The sequence below is a fragment of the Octopus sinensis genome, linkage group LG1, assembly GCF_006345805.1.
Source record: "Octopus sinensis linkage group LG1, ASM634580v1, whole genome shotgun sequence".
Taxonomy (NCBI): domain Eukaryota; kingdom Metazoa; phylum Mollusca; class Cephalopoda; order Octopoda; family Octopodidae; genus Octopus; species Octopus sinensis.
The window spans coordinates 40,130,758-40,148,335 of record NC_042997.1 but is presented as its reverse complement, the minus strand read 5'-3'; the positions used below and the strand labels follow the sequence as shown (position 1 = coordinate 40,148,335).

Sequence of the window (17,578 nt, the reverse complement as noted above, 5' to 3'; positions counted from 1 at the left end):
ATATCAATAACAGTCGGAGTTCTCTACAGACTTTCCGGATCTTTTCGGTTTGAACGGCAGTTTTTAACATAATTTCTAGGTAACTAAAAAATTTTAAACTTCGCATACTGGTAGAATGTGTTTGTAAAACATCTTTTTCTCTTGGCTTTATTGAGAAAATTCTATAGTTTGTACGATATTTGTTGTTTTTCTTCTTCAATTTCTGCAATTTCAACCAATCAATTACGTCTATTGAGGTAAAAAAACAAACATTCTGTGCCGTATGAATATGTCCCTCGTTTAAGAAACAGATTGGGTTTATTTACATTTGTGAAGCAAAAAAGGTACCCTTCCCCCACCCCTAACCCTAACCCTAAAAGAGATTGAAATGCAATAGATCGATTCTAAGGTCATAATTATGGGTGACAATTCCTTATGACACCGCTAGAAAAAACTGCCGTTCAAACCGAAAAGATCCGACTTTCCTTTTACCCTAGACAACTACCAATATAATATATTTCAACACTATAAAAATAAAATCTGCCATTTTTAAAAGACAGACTCTAACTATATCCTAAACAAAAGTATTTTCTTTTTAAATCTGTAAATCTGAAGGCAAAATATAGCATTATGCTTTTCCAACAGTCTACTCCTACACATTTTATGCAGATAATAACAATCGTCATCATCATCATCATTATCATCATCGTCGTTGTCGTCGTCGTCGTCGTCATCATTATCATCACACACACAAAAAAAGAATTTCAAAATGAGTAGGAATGGCAATTCTAATTTATCTCTTAAATGGCTTTCCATTTGAGCATTAATTGCATGTATCTGCAAATTAAACAATTTATATTTGCATTGTGCTTTTTCTTTTGTTTTTGTTTTAAAGCTGGAATCCTCTCAAATGCCAACCTCCCACGTTAGAAACGTGAAGTCATTCTTTACTCTCTTTTATTTAAACTCGTATGTATAGGTAAACAGTATTTGTTAAAGAGTTAGTTGTTTTTTAATGCAATTGTCTTGCTCATTACTTTCAGTTTTTTAATCAAAAGTCTAACCGATACAACTTCTATATTTTCAAAAAGATTAATCATATGTACATAGGTCGAAGGTGGTTAACTAAGAGACCGATAATTCATACCATCTCGCTGACATAACTTTGGGCACATGGCCAATATATTTAAGTGAACCCAATCCATAGATAGTGGAGGCGCATGGCTTAGTGGTTAGGGTGTCAGCATCATGATCGTAAGATTGTGGTTTCGATTCCTGGATCGAGCGACGCGTTGTGTTCTGGTAAAAATGAGTAACGCTGCGATGGACTGGCTTTCCGTCCAGTTGGGGAACACATACGCCATTGAAACCGGGAAACCGAGCCCATGAACCTGGCTAGGCTTTAAAAGGGTGCATTTATATTTTTATTAATCCATAAATAATCACTAGGGATAAGGAAACACTAAATACCAAAATGCTAGCATTGTAATACAGACGAAAAATGTTTTAGTTTGAGGAGTTGAGGTCAGTTTTTACATGTGTCACAACAATAGAAATATACCCCAAATGGGTCTACTTTGAAGTAAATACATCTAACTACCACACGATGAAGATGTCATGAAAAAAAATAATTGCTTTGATCATACGACAACAAACAGGCTATATTTATCAAATGATCAGCATTATGGAAAGACTAAGTATAATTTTCAATTTCTACGTTCTTCTATTTCGGGATGGTCAATTTCATTTCTTTTTTTACCAAATAACAACACGCCATATATATTCGTTCTTCAGTTCAGCATTATTATTATTCCTATTTTAGTGTCCTTTGTCTGAAATCTTTCCTTACACATCCTGTGACCTCCTCAGCGTTTAGTCCATTTTGTCGCAAAGACAGACTGGACTAAACAAGACAGGAAGAGACACGTGAGATGGAGAGTCCCTGAAGCGGTCACAGGATGTGTGAAGAAATATCTCAGATAAAGAAAACTAAAATAAGAATAATAAAAAAAGCTGGAGTGAAGAACGAATATATATTGTGCGTTGCTATTCGGCAAAAATAACACGATTTCACATGAGGAATTTTGCAAAACAAATACATAAATGTATCAATTTCTATGCTATTCTTGAAAAAGATTCTTTCACTTCATTGCTTTGTTATTAATATTCTTGGAATTGCATGAAACCTCCGGGAATCCCCGGGGAAAATCTTTTGTTTGTTTTGTATTGTTTTTGCATGTCAAAACTTCAGTAAGTCTAATCTCCTTACGATAAATACTGCTGATTACATTAAATTCAAGCAGATAATGAAGACATGTGACATTTGTCTGCCAATATATTGTCAAATATTTGAGTAGAATAAATGAGTCTAAAATTCATCGATAAAAGAAATTATTCAACTCACCAGTGTAACGGAAACCATGAATGAACCCGCCAGCACTCATGCGGAAATCCAAAGAATGAGTTATTGTACCGGTAAAATACATTCCAGGAATATTCGTGGACTCATAAACAGGTGAAATTTCTGGAAATTTCCTGAGTTTACCTGTGCCACGCCTCGGTTGAGTGGTACTAGAGAAGGGAAGTAATATAAAGAAGAAACGTAAGTACTTTCTTTTACCAACATAAAACGGAGCATAACACAAGTTTGTGCTAATTAGTTACCTTTGGGAGTGACACAGCTTGATTGGCAAAAACAGTAGCTAATGTAGCTGTATCTTAATCGATTAATTTATCAGTACACAAATGATTACTTATTTTCTCTAAGCATAAAGACCTAAAATTTCAGAAGAAAGGAAAGGGAAAGTGAGGAATCGTTGCTCTACCATTGGATATTAGCAGTGCAACTGAAAAGATGCTTTCAACAACGAATCAAAATTGTGCAATAAACACATGTTACTGGAAACTTACTATTTGGTCTCTAATACTAACCACAATATACAAATTAATATTAAGGTTTTATTTATACATGAAAATGATAAATTAAAAAAAAGATAACCTTCATATTTTCTTACATATTATATAATTTTACAATACATAATGTATAAGAAATTCTGTATTTTGTTGGATAAAGACTAAGTTCTGATCCTTCATTAACTTCTGTTATAGTTTTATTAGCCGAAATAGCTCTTAAATTTAAGTCCCCCACTTCTCTCTGTTTCATCTGATGAAAGAAATTAACAATAACAACCTTTGATATGTCATGGCAAGCTCATAGATTGCCAAAACTTCATCATAAAATTTCGGATTCTTCTTCAACTCTAAACCCCTGCTGAACTTCTAAAGAGTTCAGAAGTCGCATTATTACACATATATACGTGTGCTACACATAAAAACATCTGAGAGCGAATCCGAAAGTTCCTTCGACCGAGACGGCTTGTTCCTTCCCTTTGCCTCTTCTATCGCAATAATGACCAACTCAGCACTCTTGAAGTAGCTATTAAGCACACCCTCTCCTCACAAAATGACTAAACTCACCCTTTGCTTCTCCACTCGTTACTCTACCTGTTTTACGTCTTTCCAACACCGCACTTTTACCCTATTCCTTTCTCTTCAGAATTGCAGACTTCTGGAATTGACACACCGCGCGTGTTTTTCCTGCATGCATAGACAAACTAATATTCAAGAACTCTAAACATTTTAGCTTCACTAGTCTCGAGGCCTCTTCAAATGTCATAGCTATCGTCCCTTATCTCCTTACTCACCATAGTAACAGGCATTCTAAAATCGTCCGTCAGCTATCCAATAATATCTTCTTGCTTCAACCTTCTGTTAAATGCTTTCAACATCACACAACATTTCTATCGATATTTTCAATATTAATCTAAACTTTTATCTGATATCTACATCTAAGTCCATTTACAAGGATGCATATCCTGTGATTTAGGAAAATTGTATAAAATGGGATTCTTTCCGGTGTTCCGCCCACTCATTGTTAGCATCAGTTTAAAGCCAATATCATTATAACAGAATTGATGGTTCAGCCTTTGTCAGCTTATTTTCTCTTATCTTTGATCTTGTAACTTTTAAAACATTTTATCAAAATTCTTTGAGCATATTATGTTTAAATTGCTAAATAACTTCATCCCTCTCTTTTCCAAAGATTATTTCTGTTGTGAAAATTGAGTTAATCACTCATACCATATTCAATTTTTATATAATTAATATTGATGTTCAAAATATAATTAATATTGGTGCTTAAATTTATGGATTGTTGTGAGAAATAACAGAAGCAATTATAGAACAAGTGAAGATAATTAACTTAAATTTAATGCAGCTTGAAGATGCCACCACCGACGTCTTCTTGGTGAGACAACTATAGGACAGGCTCCTAACTAAGAGCAAGTCACTGTTCCTAACATTCGTCGAGCTGGAGAAGGCCTTTGAAAAAGACTGGCTTGAAAAAGACTGAGTAAGAAAGATTACCCCACTGGTGCGGACATGCAATAAATGAAGATGTGATGGAAAGATCGTGCAGAATAAACAGTGATGGCTGATTTCAAGAGACTCAGCTTCACAAATATGACAAAATAACACTGCATATGGTGAGAGTATGTGCTGAAAACACATCCAATTTAATCAAGCATTGAAAATATCGAACGTAAACATGATGATGATAATGATGGTAGGGGCGGTGTTGCTAGTGATCCCCCTGGAGTTACCAACGTGCCTTGAATAGAATTTAAGTAGATACAGAATATTCTGCAACGCGAAGGTATGGCTGTGTGATGAAGTTTGCTTCACATCCAGGTGAAACCCAGTTTAGTGTCATTGCATAGTAAACATTTACTACTATAAACTTGGACCGACGAACGTGTGGTGATTAGAATTGGTAGCTATTCAGAAACCTGTTGTGTCTGTGTGGATGTGTGTATACATATGTGTGTGTGTGTGTGTGTGTGACTGAATGTGTGTATAAATGTGTCAGTGTGGAAGTGCTTTTATGTGTCTGTCTACGTCTAATTTTAAACTTGTCAACACTTGATAAAAAAACAGTGTCTGGGATAAATATAAATCGCTCAAGTGCCAGACTTAACGAAAAAGTAAGTACTGTGATCGACATGGCACGTATGAGTCTTCAATGAGCTATCCTCGTATGAGCGCAACCAAATGACCGAATCAAGTGATATTGTAAGCGCGTAAATATCTTCAATAAAGAAAAAAGCCACAAAAGAAAGAATTAGTTCTACTACAAGAAAATATTTTTTCTTTATTCACAGATAGTTGTGAATACTATTGTGACAACAAAAGTGGCATGTTCATTTCTATATAGCTCAATATATACTTATTGATATATACATAAATATATACGATGAAATATAAGCGTACATCATATGTGTGTGTGTGTGCATATATACACATAGGTATACAACTATACAAGCATAATACACACACACACACACACACACACACACACACACATATATATATATATATATATGTGTGTGTGTGTGTGTATTATGCTTCCAAAATGTGACCTCGAGTGTACCGTTGGCGATTTTTTCCCTCTGTCTTCCCTTCTCTGGATCTTTCCTTCTCTGGATCTTTCCTTCTCCTATGTTTCCGACGAAGAGCTCCGCTCGAAACGTTTAACCCTCCTTCTTTCCTTCTTTCCTGAGCGTCCAATAATACTATATTTGTTCCACGTCCTCGCGTTGTTGTGTTTTTTGTGCTTTCTTGTTTGGATTAACTTTATATATATATATATACATATATATATATATATATATATATATATATATATATATATATATATATATATATATATATATACACACATACATACAATATGTGTGTATACATTATATGCATACATACATATATATACACTTGCACATACGCACACACATATAGATAACGTAGCTTACAGTTTATAGCAATTATGCTGTATTAACCTATACAAGAGTAAATAAATATGTTCGTTCTCTGTGAATATGCAAAATTAAGGATAGCATTCTGACATGTTTCGTTGGTCACTTTTTAGGTGTATTTATTTTTTTATTGCAGTCAACAGCGTTAGCTTTATAAACTGTAAGCTAGCAACATATTTATCTATTACACGCTGACGAAGTTTTGATTATTTATCATTTAGTCACGATGTCAGCCATTACGACTACATTCGGGTTTGTGTCTGATTTAAATAGCGATTCCTAATAAAAGTTCACTTCATAGTAATAAAGAGAGACGGATATTTATTCTCTGAAGGGTGGTACGGTCAACAAGTTCTGAAACATGGTCAAGGTAATCGTTTTATTACGAGGTGACTAAAAAGCAGTATCTATATTTGTTTATTTTCCACGGTGCAGACGTTATGTAATGTAGATTGACGACAGCAAATTTATATCACATGTTTAAAAAAAAACAAAGTGCAAAGTACGTGTCTGTGGAGTGCTCAGCCACTTTTATGTTAATTTCACGAGCAGTCTGTTCCGTTGATTGGATCGACTGAAATTCCTGTCGTCGTACCGCCGGAGCGCCAGTTTATGTGTACGTGTGTGGGCGCGCGCGTGTGCGTGTACAAATATAAATACACATATATAGACACAAATATCCGCACCTGGATATAAGCTATCATGTGTATGAATGTGCCTGTATGTACACGTATATGTGTGTGTATACACTCACACACGCACACACACACACACACGCACACACACACACACACACACACACACACACACACACACACACACACATATATATATATATATATATATATATATAGAGAGAGAGAGAGAGAGAGCAATAAGAAAATGGAGGGGATCAATAGGTGGTTTCTCAACTTTTAGACATCATATTATGTCAATTTATATATTTTGGGGTATTCTACCAGCAGTATATTGGATAGATATTATCCCTTAGTTGGTTAGATTCACAACCTCTAACTTTCTTGGAATATATATATATATATATTCCAAGAAATATATATATATATGTATACGCACACATGCGAAGATTATATATATATATATATGTGTGTGTGTGTGTATACGCACACAAACACACATGCAAACATACTCACGCGCATGAGTTTATACATTAGAAAGAGAGATGGTGCTCGTTAGGTGGTGAAGACGTAAGCTGGATGTGTTGTATGCCTTGGCGATCTTTCCCTGTCCGATTACATCTAGGATCTTTAAATTTACCAGCATTGATTATAGATTAAACTGGAAAAATAATTACTAGACCCTAATCCTACTCCAGCAGCTATACTTTATTTTTAGGTAATTGCAGAATGTGTTACGTTGGCTTGCTGCATAAAATTCAATTCTTTTAGAAAGAGTAGCTACATACAATTAATTATCTAATGTCCTATCCGAGGGGATAGTTTTTTTTATCTCTCAACCACCTAACACAATAAAAACCGGAATTAGTAATTGGTTTTATGAATAGTCACTATTGGGAAAGGATTAACATAAAAAAATCTTAGATCCCATAGCTCATTGTAAATGAGGTTTAAGTCATTGAAGAAGGTAGCATAGAAAAATAGACGTTTCAAATATTGGCACAAGGCCTGCAATTAGGGAAAGGGGTTTAGTCGATCACACCGACCCCAGTGTTCAAATGGAACTTATTTTATCGAACCCGAAAGGATGAAAGGCAAAGTCAACCACGGCGGAATGTAAACTAAGAACGTAAAGACGGACGAAATGCCGCTAAGCATTTTGTCCGGCGTGCTAATGATTCTGCCAGCTCCACCCAATAAGTTAATAATATATTAACTTGATATTATATTCATATAAAAGCAAACTTTGTATACACATAAGCAAGTACTTTTAATAGTTTATGAATTCTGAAGTTTCAGGAGAGAAAATGCCTGTAATGATAAAAATGAAATTTAAAATACGCATCTTGAGCCATCCATTCACAACGTCATTGATTCTGTTCCAATAATGTGCTAAGACTTTTTGTTAATAAACGGCTATCAGATTACAATGATCAATAAAAAAAAATGTGGTAAATTACTCCAAGGAATATGTTGTCAATTTCTGAATCATCGATCACTTTAAACTTGATATCTTGTCAGTATATTTACTTACCAAAATATATTTTCAGAATATAATGAATAATTTATGCACTCATACATCTAAAAATGCACACGTATTCAAATAATCTATCTACTGTATTCATGTCGTAAAAAGAGTTAAGTGCATAGCTCAGAAGTTCATTTTGCTTATATTGACAATGTCTTTTGAAGAAGCACGACAACTATAATTTTCTTTCATAGGAAGCAATGACTGAAGATAACAAACCATTGTCTAGGTAATTCATGTTGAAAATAATAATACAGGCAAACGGCAAGATTTGATACTGATTTTCGTATTACCCAGTAACTCAGTGGGTCACCACTGGCAACTTAGTGTGAATGCTGTAATTTGTTGGGTAGACATACTAACAATGGTTCTTCATTAACTCTTCCATATCACTGATAAGATTTGAGATTAGCAACGAAAGATAGTAAAACATTCTTCAGTTGAAGTGTTTCCCCGCATTACATACAAGTCAGCTGTATTTCTTACGCTACTTAGTTTCTTAAAAATAAATATCTCATTATCTTGTATTGCTTTATCTTATTTTAAAATTATCTTTTGTTGCTATAATCTCTCTCTCTCTCTCTCTCTCTCTCTCTCTCTCTCTCTCTCTCTCTCTCTCTGTGAATATGTTTTTGAGATGGAGTTTTATTGTTGCTGTATATTGATTTATACAGACTGATGTTCGCATTGTGGTTACTATAGTCATAAAATTTTTCGGTTGCTTTAACCTTCCGCCCTCGGATACTTGATGTATTCAGTAACATTTTGGAATCCTTTATTCCCCTACCCTACAGGTGATTTCAGAATATGAAGGGGCCTGATAGGTATCTCAGCCATATTTCAGGTTTAAGTAGTGTCATACAATCTTAAAGTATTCCGTGTATATATTTGTCATTGCTGGGGATAATGGCAAATCCATAGCTAAGTCTCCTTCTTGCTAATATAGGTCACACCTGATTTGGAAGTATAATGTTTGTACACAGGGCATCAACATTTTTATGAGCATACTGATACATTTCCTAAACGAAGGATCCGATTTTAGTTTGTCTTGAGCCACCCAGACAAAAACAACATGAGAATAAACTTTGAAAAGGTTCAGATGTTATATTTGAAATTCCGAGAACGTTACCGATAATGATAAAGCACCAAAAGAAAGTCAGAAGCCACAACAGTCGAAATGCGGTGAGAATAACAACCAAGATAAGAACATTAATCCGAACAAATAAATGTTATAATACATGACATGTTTGACTTTTTCTTATTTCATTTAATCTAAGTTTACATTATTTTATATTGCCTTACTTTGATATTCAAACAAAAATGCTAGCCTTATAGTTAGAATAATTTTAAACAATGTAACTCAGGTTCACAGCACACTATATTGTATCAAGACAGGTCTTGAAGGTATAAGTTATAAATATCCAAATTTTGTTTCTTGGTAGAAATTTTTATTTGCAGTTTGTTTTAGCATAACCCACAGTTAAAATAAAGTTAAATATACACTTTTGAGGAAAACGTTCAGGCTTTAATAAATAGATAATGCTTACTTGTAAAATAGTTCATCATCAAAAGTGAATCCTAAACATCTTATAATAACATCATAGGATTCCCGAAACGCAAAATTATCAAAAAATTCGTCGTCTGTAACCAACTGGTATTTTCCATTCTTTGACATCAGCTTAGTTTCGTCAGAAAGGAAAGCTTCTGCAATGCCATCCAAGGACTTGAGCTGATATGTATCAAGCACTCCATTGTTCACAGCACTGTATAACGAAACCAGAAACCAAACAAAAAAAAAAGGAAATTTAAAAGGAAATTGTTCAAACGCTTCTGTAAATAAAAATTTCATGAACAAAGGTGAAGTACATTTGTCTAATGATTAAACTAATTTAATAATTGATCTAAAAAATGCGTTTTACTAAACCTATTTATCTAATAAAGGTATAAATCTAATAAATGCATAAAGGATCAACATATGTAAATAGTTGTTGGACCAAATTACTGTTGTTGGGTAAAATTGAAGACATAAATGAGGATTAACATTTCAGCTCTTGAATATTTATATTTCTGTTACAACTGAATAAGGAATAATGTTAAAGTTGTAGGATCGATATGTTAATCTCATATTTAAGGCTTGACCTATATTTATTTGAATTATTAGAGTATCCAACGCATTTAATACACAGTACTTGCTTCAGTGCTTGATAGGAGCACGTAATGAGTGGCAAAATCGGTAGCCCACTGAATAAAGTATGTTATGGCATTTAGTTATATCCTTATGCAAATTCTGCATGGATCATATATGATCGTAGTCTTTTAGGGTGTCTTACATCTACTGTGGATGTCAGAGCGACAGATTGTTGTGTTGAAGCCCATATCCACCTTAGGTTGGATATGGGCTGCAATACAGCAATGCGGCCAAGATCACTAGTCTTCGTAGAACTGCGTGACATGGCTATCAAGCACTATGAAATGGCATAAAGTAAGCAGATTCTAGTTGTAGCGGTGACGCTATGTGCTGTGGCTCCAGGCCTGCAAGACTGATGCATACATTCTAGACCAAGTGGTTAATCCTCCTATTCTGCTAAACACTGTCCAAGCTGCAAATGAATACTTTGACCATATACTCTGTCAACCTTTCAATTGTCATGAGTAAACAATCTCCCGGATTGACTGACATTCGACAAATAAGTCATCAGGGAGTGTTCATCCACCTGACAGCGTAAGGAGGATATCAAATATAAAAATTTGGCAATAGCTCGATGAGCAATCTATTTTTAACATATAACACTTTGGCATAGCAGTTATTCTGAATTCTTTTGCAGATAATTATAAAGTAGGTAACCGAACGTGCTTCATCATTGCTTTCCATAATCTTATTTTATATTCAGTTCTAAAGAAAGCTAGAATAAAGAGTCTGATAACATTTAGCTACTCTTTTGACGAATAAACTTTTTACTACTTAGCAAGTTTTAAAGATCATTAAAAGTATTCTTTCTTTTATAGTTAATTACAATTAGCGTATCTTAGCAATACTTGCTGCTTTAGTATTGACGTTTCATACTAACAGTTTATATGTGCTACGATATTATTGAAAATAATTAAATAAACGATGAAACCTTCGAACATCGCGGAATATTTTGTAGTTGATATGGGCTACCGTTAGTCACTTTGAGATTCAATTCGTCCTTTAGTCAAAATATATTTGAACGTTTCTTTACTTCCCTTCTAGTTTTTTTTATTCTCTCTTTCGTGATGAGTTTTGACGTATGTAAACGTAGATTGGTATAATGTATGATTGAAACATCAACCTAAAGCACAAGTATGTAGAATTTGCATTCTGGCCGTATGGTAAAGAGGAAGAAGTAATAATTGTAAACTGTAAGATTTTTATTTAGTCTTTAAACAAGACACAAAAATGCTGTATAGTAAAGGATTTTGTGTGTCGATTAGCTGCATAAGCGAAGTGGACTTGCATCAAGTATGAATCGAAAATAGCTTGCCAAGTTTCACCCCACAACAACCCTCAAAATGTTTTAAAATCATTTCTGAAAACAATAAGGAATATTTCAAAGCCCGAAGCAAATTTTGGAAAGTAAATCACGTTCATTTCTATGCAACTGTTAAATAAGAGAGGCATTTAAATATTGATTTCAAATTTTGGCACAAGGCCAGCAAGATTGGGAGCGGGGGAACTGATTACATTGAGCCTAGTTTTCAGCTGACAATTTTTTGTATCGAGCTGGAAAGAATGAAAGGCAAAGTCGACCTCGGCGGAATTTGAACTCACAACGTAAAGACGGACGAAATGCCTATTTCTTTACTACCCACAAGGGGCTAAACATAGAGTGGACAAACAAGGACGGACAAAGGGATTAAGTCGATTACATCGACCCCAGTGCGTAACTGGTACTTAATTTATCGACCCCGAAAGGATGAAAGGTAAAGTCGACCTCGGCGGAATTTGAACTCAGAAAGTAACGGCAGACAAAATACCGCTAAGTATTTTGCTCGGCGTGCTAACGATTCCGCCAGCATGACGCCTTACTGAAGCATTTAAATATTGAACAGAAAGGTAACACAAAAGAGTTTCCTCGAAGAGGATAAGCTTACCGAAGATCTCCAACATAATGAGTGGCCCATGCTAGTCTAACCCTGCTCCTGGCAATCATATGTACTACATTAGTTGCACCATAAATTGCATTAGCAGTTTCAAAAGCTGAGTTACCACGACCTTTCAAAATAGAAAAAATAAATATTTTGTGAGTAACATATCAATGTTCAACAAACAAGATCTTTCTAGATATTTACTCATATTTTATTCAGTTCGTATGCTTATAGGTTTATTCTAATAAGTCTAAGATAACAAAAAGGAATTATAGTAGAGATAGACAGATTGACAGAGAAAGGATGATTATGAGATGTATAAAAATAATAATTTCCATTTAAGACATTTTAAATTAGGAACTAATTTGCTGATACAGACGTTAATTATTCAAAATTTTATCTTTAGAGAAAATAACATCAATAATTGGAAGAACACTGATTATTTGTTTCAGTCTACGTAATTCAGTTACACTCAAATTACAAATGAGATGCTGGTCCTTAGAAAGACACAGGCCTAAAAATATGTACTTGTTCCAATAATTCAGGCAAATTTCCTAGGAGAAAACAGGAGGCAAACAGGCAGAGGTGGATCATAAACCTATCTGAAATTCTCCTTAACATTTTTTTTAATAACTGAGTCTCGGATCTTTTATCTGAGCACTTCTGACTACTGGCTATACAATAAACAAAGAAACTTTATATTATATAGTGGCTGTGTGGTAAGTAGCTTGCTTACCAACCACATGGCACATTGGGCAAGTGTCTTCTACTATAGCCTCGGGCCGACCAAAGCCTTGTGAGTGGATTTGGTAAACGGAAACTGAAAGAAGCCCGTCGTATATATATATATATATATATAATATATATATATATATATATATGTATGTATGTGTGTGTATATGTTTGTGTGTCTGTGTTTGTCCCCCCCCAACATCACTTGACAACCGATGGTGGTGTGTTTACGTCCCCGTAACTTAGCGGTTCGGCAAAAGTGACCGATAGAATAAGTACTGGGCTTACAAAGAATAAGTCTCGGGGTCGATTTGCTCGACTAAAGGCGGTGCTCTAGCATGGCCACAGTCAAATGACTGAAACAAGTAAAAAGAATAAGAAGAAAGAAAAAGAATATGTGTGTGTGTGTGTATGTGTGTGTTACTGTGTGATTGAGTTTGTGTGTGTCACTGTGTGATTGAGTTTGTGTGTGTGCCTATCCAGTAAAATAGAAAGAAAAATATTAATAGCTTACCAAGTATAAGAACTGATTTTCCTTCAAAATCGTCTGCATTAATTGAAATAGATTCATATCCTTGTGTGAGTTCAATTCCATCGAATTTGGGGATGTTAGGTTTCCACAAGCCAGTTGCAACAATCAACCATCTGTATATATATATATGTATATATATATATATATATATATATATATATATATATATATATATACATACATATATATATATACAGTATATATATACATATATATATACATGTATATACATATATATACATACATATATATATATACATATATATATATATACATGTATATACATATATACATATATATATATACATGTATATACATATATATATATATATATACGTGCATATATATATATATATATACACACATATATATACATATAAATATATTATAATTATATGTATTATATATATATATATAATATATATATATATATATATTATATATATATATATATATATATATATATATATATATATATATTATAATTATAGTTGGAATTTACAAAAAACAAAAGACGAAGACAGGTGTATAAACAACAAACAGGTATATTAGTTTAACGCTTGGGAAAGTGAGAAAGTCTTTTACGTTTCGAGCCTACGCTCTTCAACAGAAAAGAACACGAGAAAATTAACAGAGAGAGAATAAAAAAAGCTTTAGTCGCTAGCGGTCGATTATGGCAGCTCACTGGACACACCCACCCACACTCACACACACACACACACACAAATATACTATATAATCACATATATGTATATATTATATGTGTTTGTGTGTGTGTGCAGATATAAACATTACAATACAACAAAATATTTTATACATGTTATAATGCTTGATATGCGGGGATAAGCATGTAAGAGACTAAAAAGAATATCTCTTCTATTATTTTCCGTTAACAAAGGAATCGAACAATAGAAATTTCAATTAGTAATGATTTAAAAAACGAACAATCTTCTCATCATGGAAGAATTCGAGAATGAATAAGAGACTTTTAGAATTTCAGTCTAATGCCCTCTTAAACGAGTTACTTTGGCTGCTATCTAATAGACCCATAATTTGTGATAAAATATTTTATGTCCTTAATATAAAATTACTTTATTAATGTAGCAACTGATAACCGTTAAATAATTGGTAAATAATGAGAAAAAAACTCATTCCAAAATACAATAAATTGAATGCTTCTTTTTATCGAATTTTAAATTAATCTGAAATCTATATATTTATATAAATAATTGAATAGACACGTTGTAATTATTGTAAACATTCTTTTTAACAGTAGACACTTTTACTACCAGACATGTCAAGTGTTGGTAACCTACACAGTTCAGTTATTATTCAAACTAATGAAAATAGGAGCCGAAACTTTTTGAAATCACATTCTTAAGTAAAGACGATATTGAACAATATAGTTCGTGATATTCAAAGGACGAGACTGAGACATTTGATATTTTTTCAGTTATAATTACTCTTGAACTACACGGCATGATTAACGTTTGCGTCGAATCAACGGTGGGTGGCCTCTGTGCATGCTCGACACGCTAGATATAGCAGCCAAATTTCCCTTAAATTAAACCGTATAACTTTAATTAGGAAAGAATTCTCCGGAAATGTAGTTCCATATGTATATACCAACAGCGTAATGCACTATACGTATATACACCTACATGTAAAGATGCATACACATCTATCCATCAATCTATCTATCTTTCTAGCTGCCTACATACATGCATACCTATCTATCAACCTACCAACACACACGCGCGCATATATATATATATATATATATATATATATATATATATATATATATATATATATATATATATATATGTATATATATATGTGTGTATATATATATATGTGTGTGTGTATACATATATATACATATATGTACATACCTACATATATATGTATATATACATGCATATATGGGTACAGGACATAAAAAAAAAGTTGAACTCAATGAGAAACGAAAACATCAAAAAACAAAAGCATAGAAAAGAACTTTTTTTCGAATAACGAAAAAACAAACAGGGAAACGAGACATGTAACATAAAAAATAATCCCCTTCTTCTGTTGTCCCTGTTTCATCTCCTCTGCGTTCCGAAGGCAAGAACAATATCTATCTATCTATCTATCTTACTCACGTACTTACTCTTTCTTACACGCACAAACACCACACACACATACAAATATATATGTACAAGAACTATTCTAGGACCATATATATATATATATATAAAATCGTTCTGTCTGTCTGTGTGTGTATCTTCTAGGATCTCGGGCATCCTCCATCCGATTCCGCTCAAATTTGATATCAGGACGTGTATAAGTCTTGAAAAAATTACAAAAATCGATTCCAGGTGAGAATGCGATCGATAAAGCCGTTGGAACGTGCATTTGTACGCGCAAGTACATCAGCTGTTGCGATCGATACTACGCGTACGCGAGAAAAATGCACGTGTAGTTTCGGCAAAAAAAGCCGGCTGGCTTGAAATAATGCCACAAAATGGAACGGTCGCACAAGTTTTTTTGAGAAAATTTGGTTTAAATGTTTGACAACTCAGCACCGTCCATTGGACGGAGGGCGTCTTGCTCGTATATATATATATATATATATATATATATATATGTAGGGTCCTAGAATAGTTCTTGTACATATATATTTGCATGTGTGTGTGAGAAAGAGAAAGTAGGAGAGTATAGATAGATAGATAGATAGATAGATAGATAGATAGATAGATAGATAAATGATAATGTATACTCTGCCCTGCTACGCGAAGTCCACATTCTACACACATCTCCAAGTCAGTAGTAATTCACACAGTACAGTACACTCTTTACACACAAAAATGATCACCCGATAACATAACAAAACCAAAACTTACACAACTCATACTCTAGGAATTACCGCTAAACAGTATAAGACGATCTGCACAGCACATATTCAACACAACAACCCAAATAAAATAACACAACAAAATGACTCTCCTATAATCAACACAGGATATTATGACAATACCATTTGATACTCATCCTTTACACAATTACCCATGAATTTAACAACACACAACAAACATGAACCAACAGATGAGCCTCGATGAGGTCGCAGAACCCTTTGAAAATAGCAACCAAATCTCCCTCAGATCATACCATTATGGCTTAAAAAAAGGATACACTGGATATTGTAGTTCGACGTACATTTTTGCCTAAAATAAATAAAAAAAAGACGGGACGGTATGGCTGGAATGCTGCTGAAGATAGGTCAGTTCTGTCAGGGTAGTCATGGGGATTAATTAACGACAAGAGCACAACCCACAGAACAAAACACTAGACAATCACTACCCGACACTAAAACAACTAACACAACTTGCACATTAGACATGTAACTCAATCTTCGTCCAGAATAATAACATTGACTCACATGGAACGTTCTCTACCAAAACAGATGAAATATCAAACTAACACCAGTAACAAGTAAAGAAGTATCGAGAACAAAGCAAAACTATCGTAGTATACAAACACCACAAATCTACATAAAAGAAAACAAGGCTTCCCGCATTTCGGAAACCTGGTCGTGCACCGTGTTGTACAATAGAAACACGCATAAAAACTGTTGAAAAACAAATAATAGCAATTTGCACAGGGCCAGACGTGGCTGTATGGTACGAAGCTCGCTTCCCAACCATCTGGTTCCGGATTCAGTCCCACTGCGTGGCACCTTCAACGAGTGTCTTCTGCTGTAGCCTCGGGCCGACCTAAGTGAGTGGATTTGGTTGACAGAAACTGAAAGAAGCCCACCGTACATATATAGCTCTCTTTCTCGTTCTCTCTCTCTCTCTCTCTCTCTCTCTCTCTCTCTCTCTCTATATATATATATATAATATATATATATATACATACACACACACACACATATATATACACAAACACACACACACACACACACACATATATATGGATATATGCATATATAGTCACACTGAGAATATTTAAACATCTTACAGGGATATTTATCCCAAATACACTACTTTAATATATGCATATATATATTTTTACGTGTATGTATGTCTGTGTTTGACCCCGCCACCCAATCACTTGACAACCGATATTGGTGTGTTTACGTCCCCGTAACTTAGCGGTTCGGCAAAAGACACCGATAGAATAAGTACTAAGCTTACAAAGAATAAGTCCTGGG

At 34.0% G+C, this 17,578-nt stretch overlaps 1 protein-coding gene across 3 annotated transcripts in view; it reads right to left on the bottom strand.

The window, feature by feature from the left end:
* The window catches only part of LOC115212402 (FAD-dependent oxidoreductase domain-containing protein 2), a 173,473-nt gene that overhangs the window by 30,318 nt on the left and 125,577 nt on the right, over positions 1-17,578 (bottom strand). For all 3 annotated transcript variants that reach the window (XR_004997707.1, XM_029781299.2, XM_029781308.2), the window contains exons 4-7: positions 13,366-13,496; positions 12,126-12,246; positions 9,560-9,775; positions 2,384-2,550 (exon numbers count right to left, since the gene is read on the bottom strand). Coding sequence is in view for 2 of the 3 variants with exons in the window: in XM_029781299.2 (XP_029637159.1) it covers positions 2,384-2,550; positions 9,560-9,775; positions 12,126-12,246; positions 13,366-13,496 (635 nt within the window). In the remaining variant the exon portion in view is untranslated. The remainder of the gene's footprint in view (positions 1-2,383; positions 2,551-9,559; positions 9,776-12,125; positions 12,247-13,365; positions 13,497-17,578) is intronic.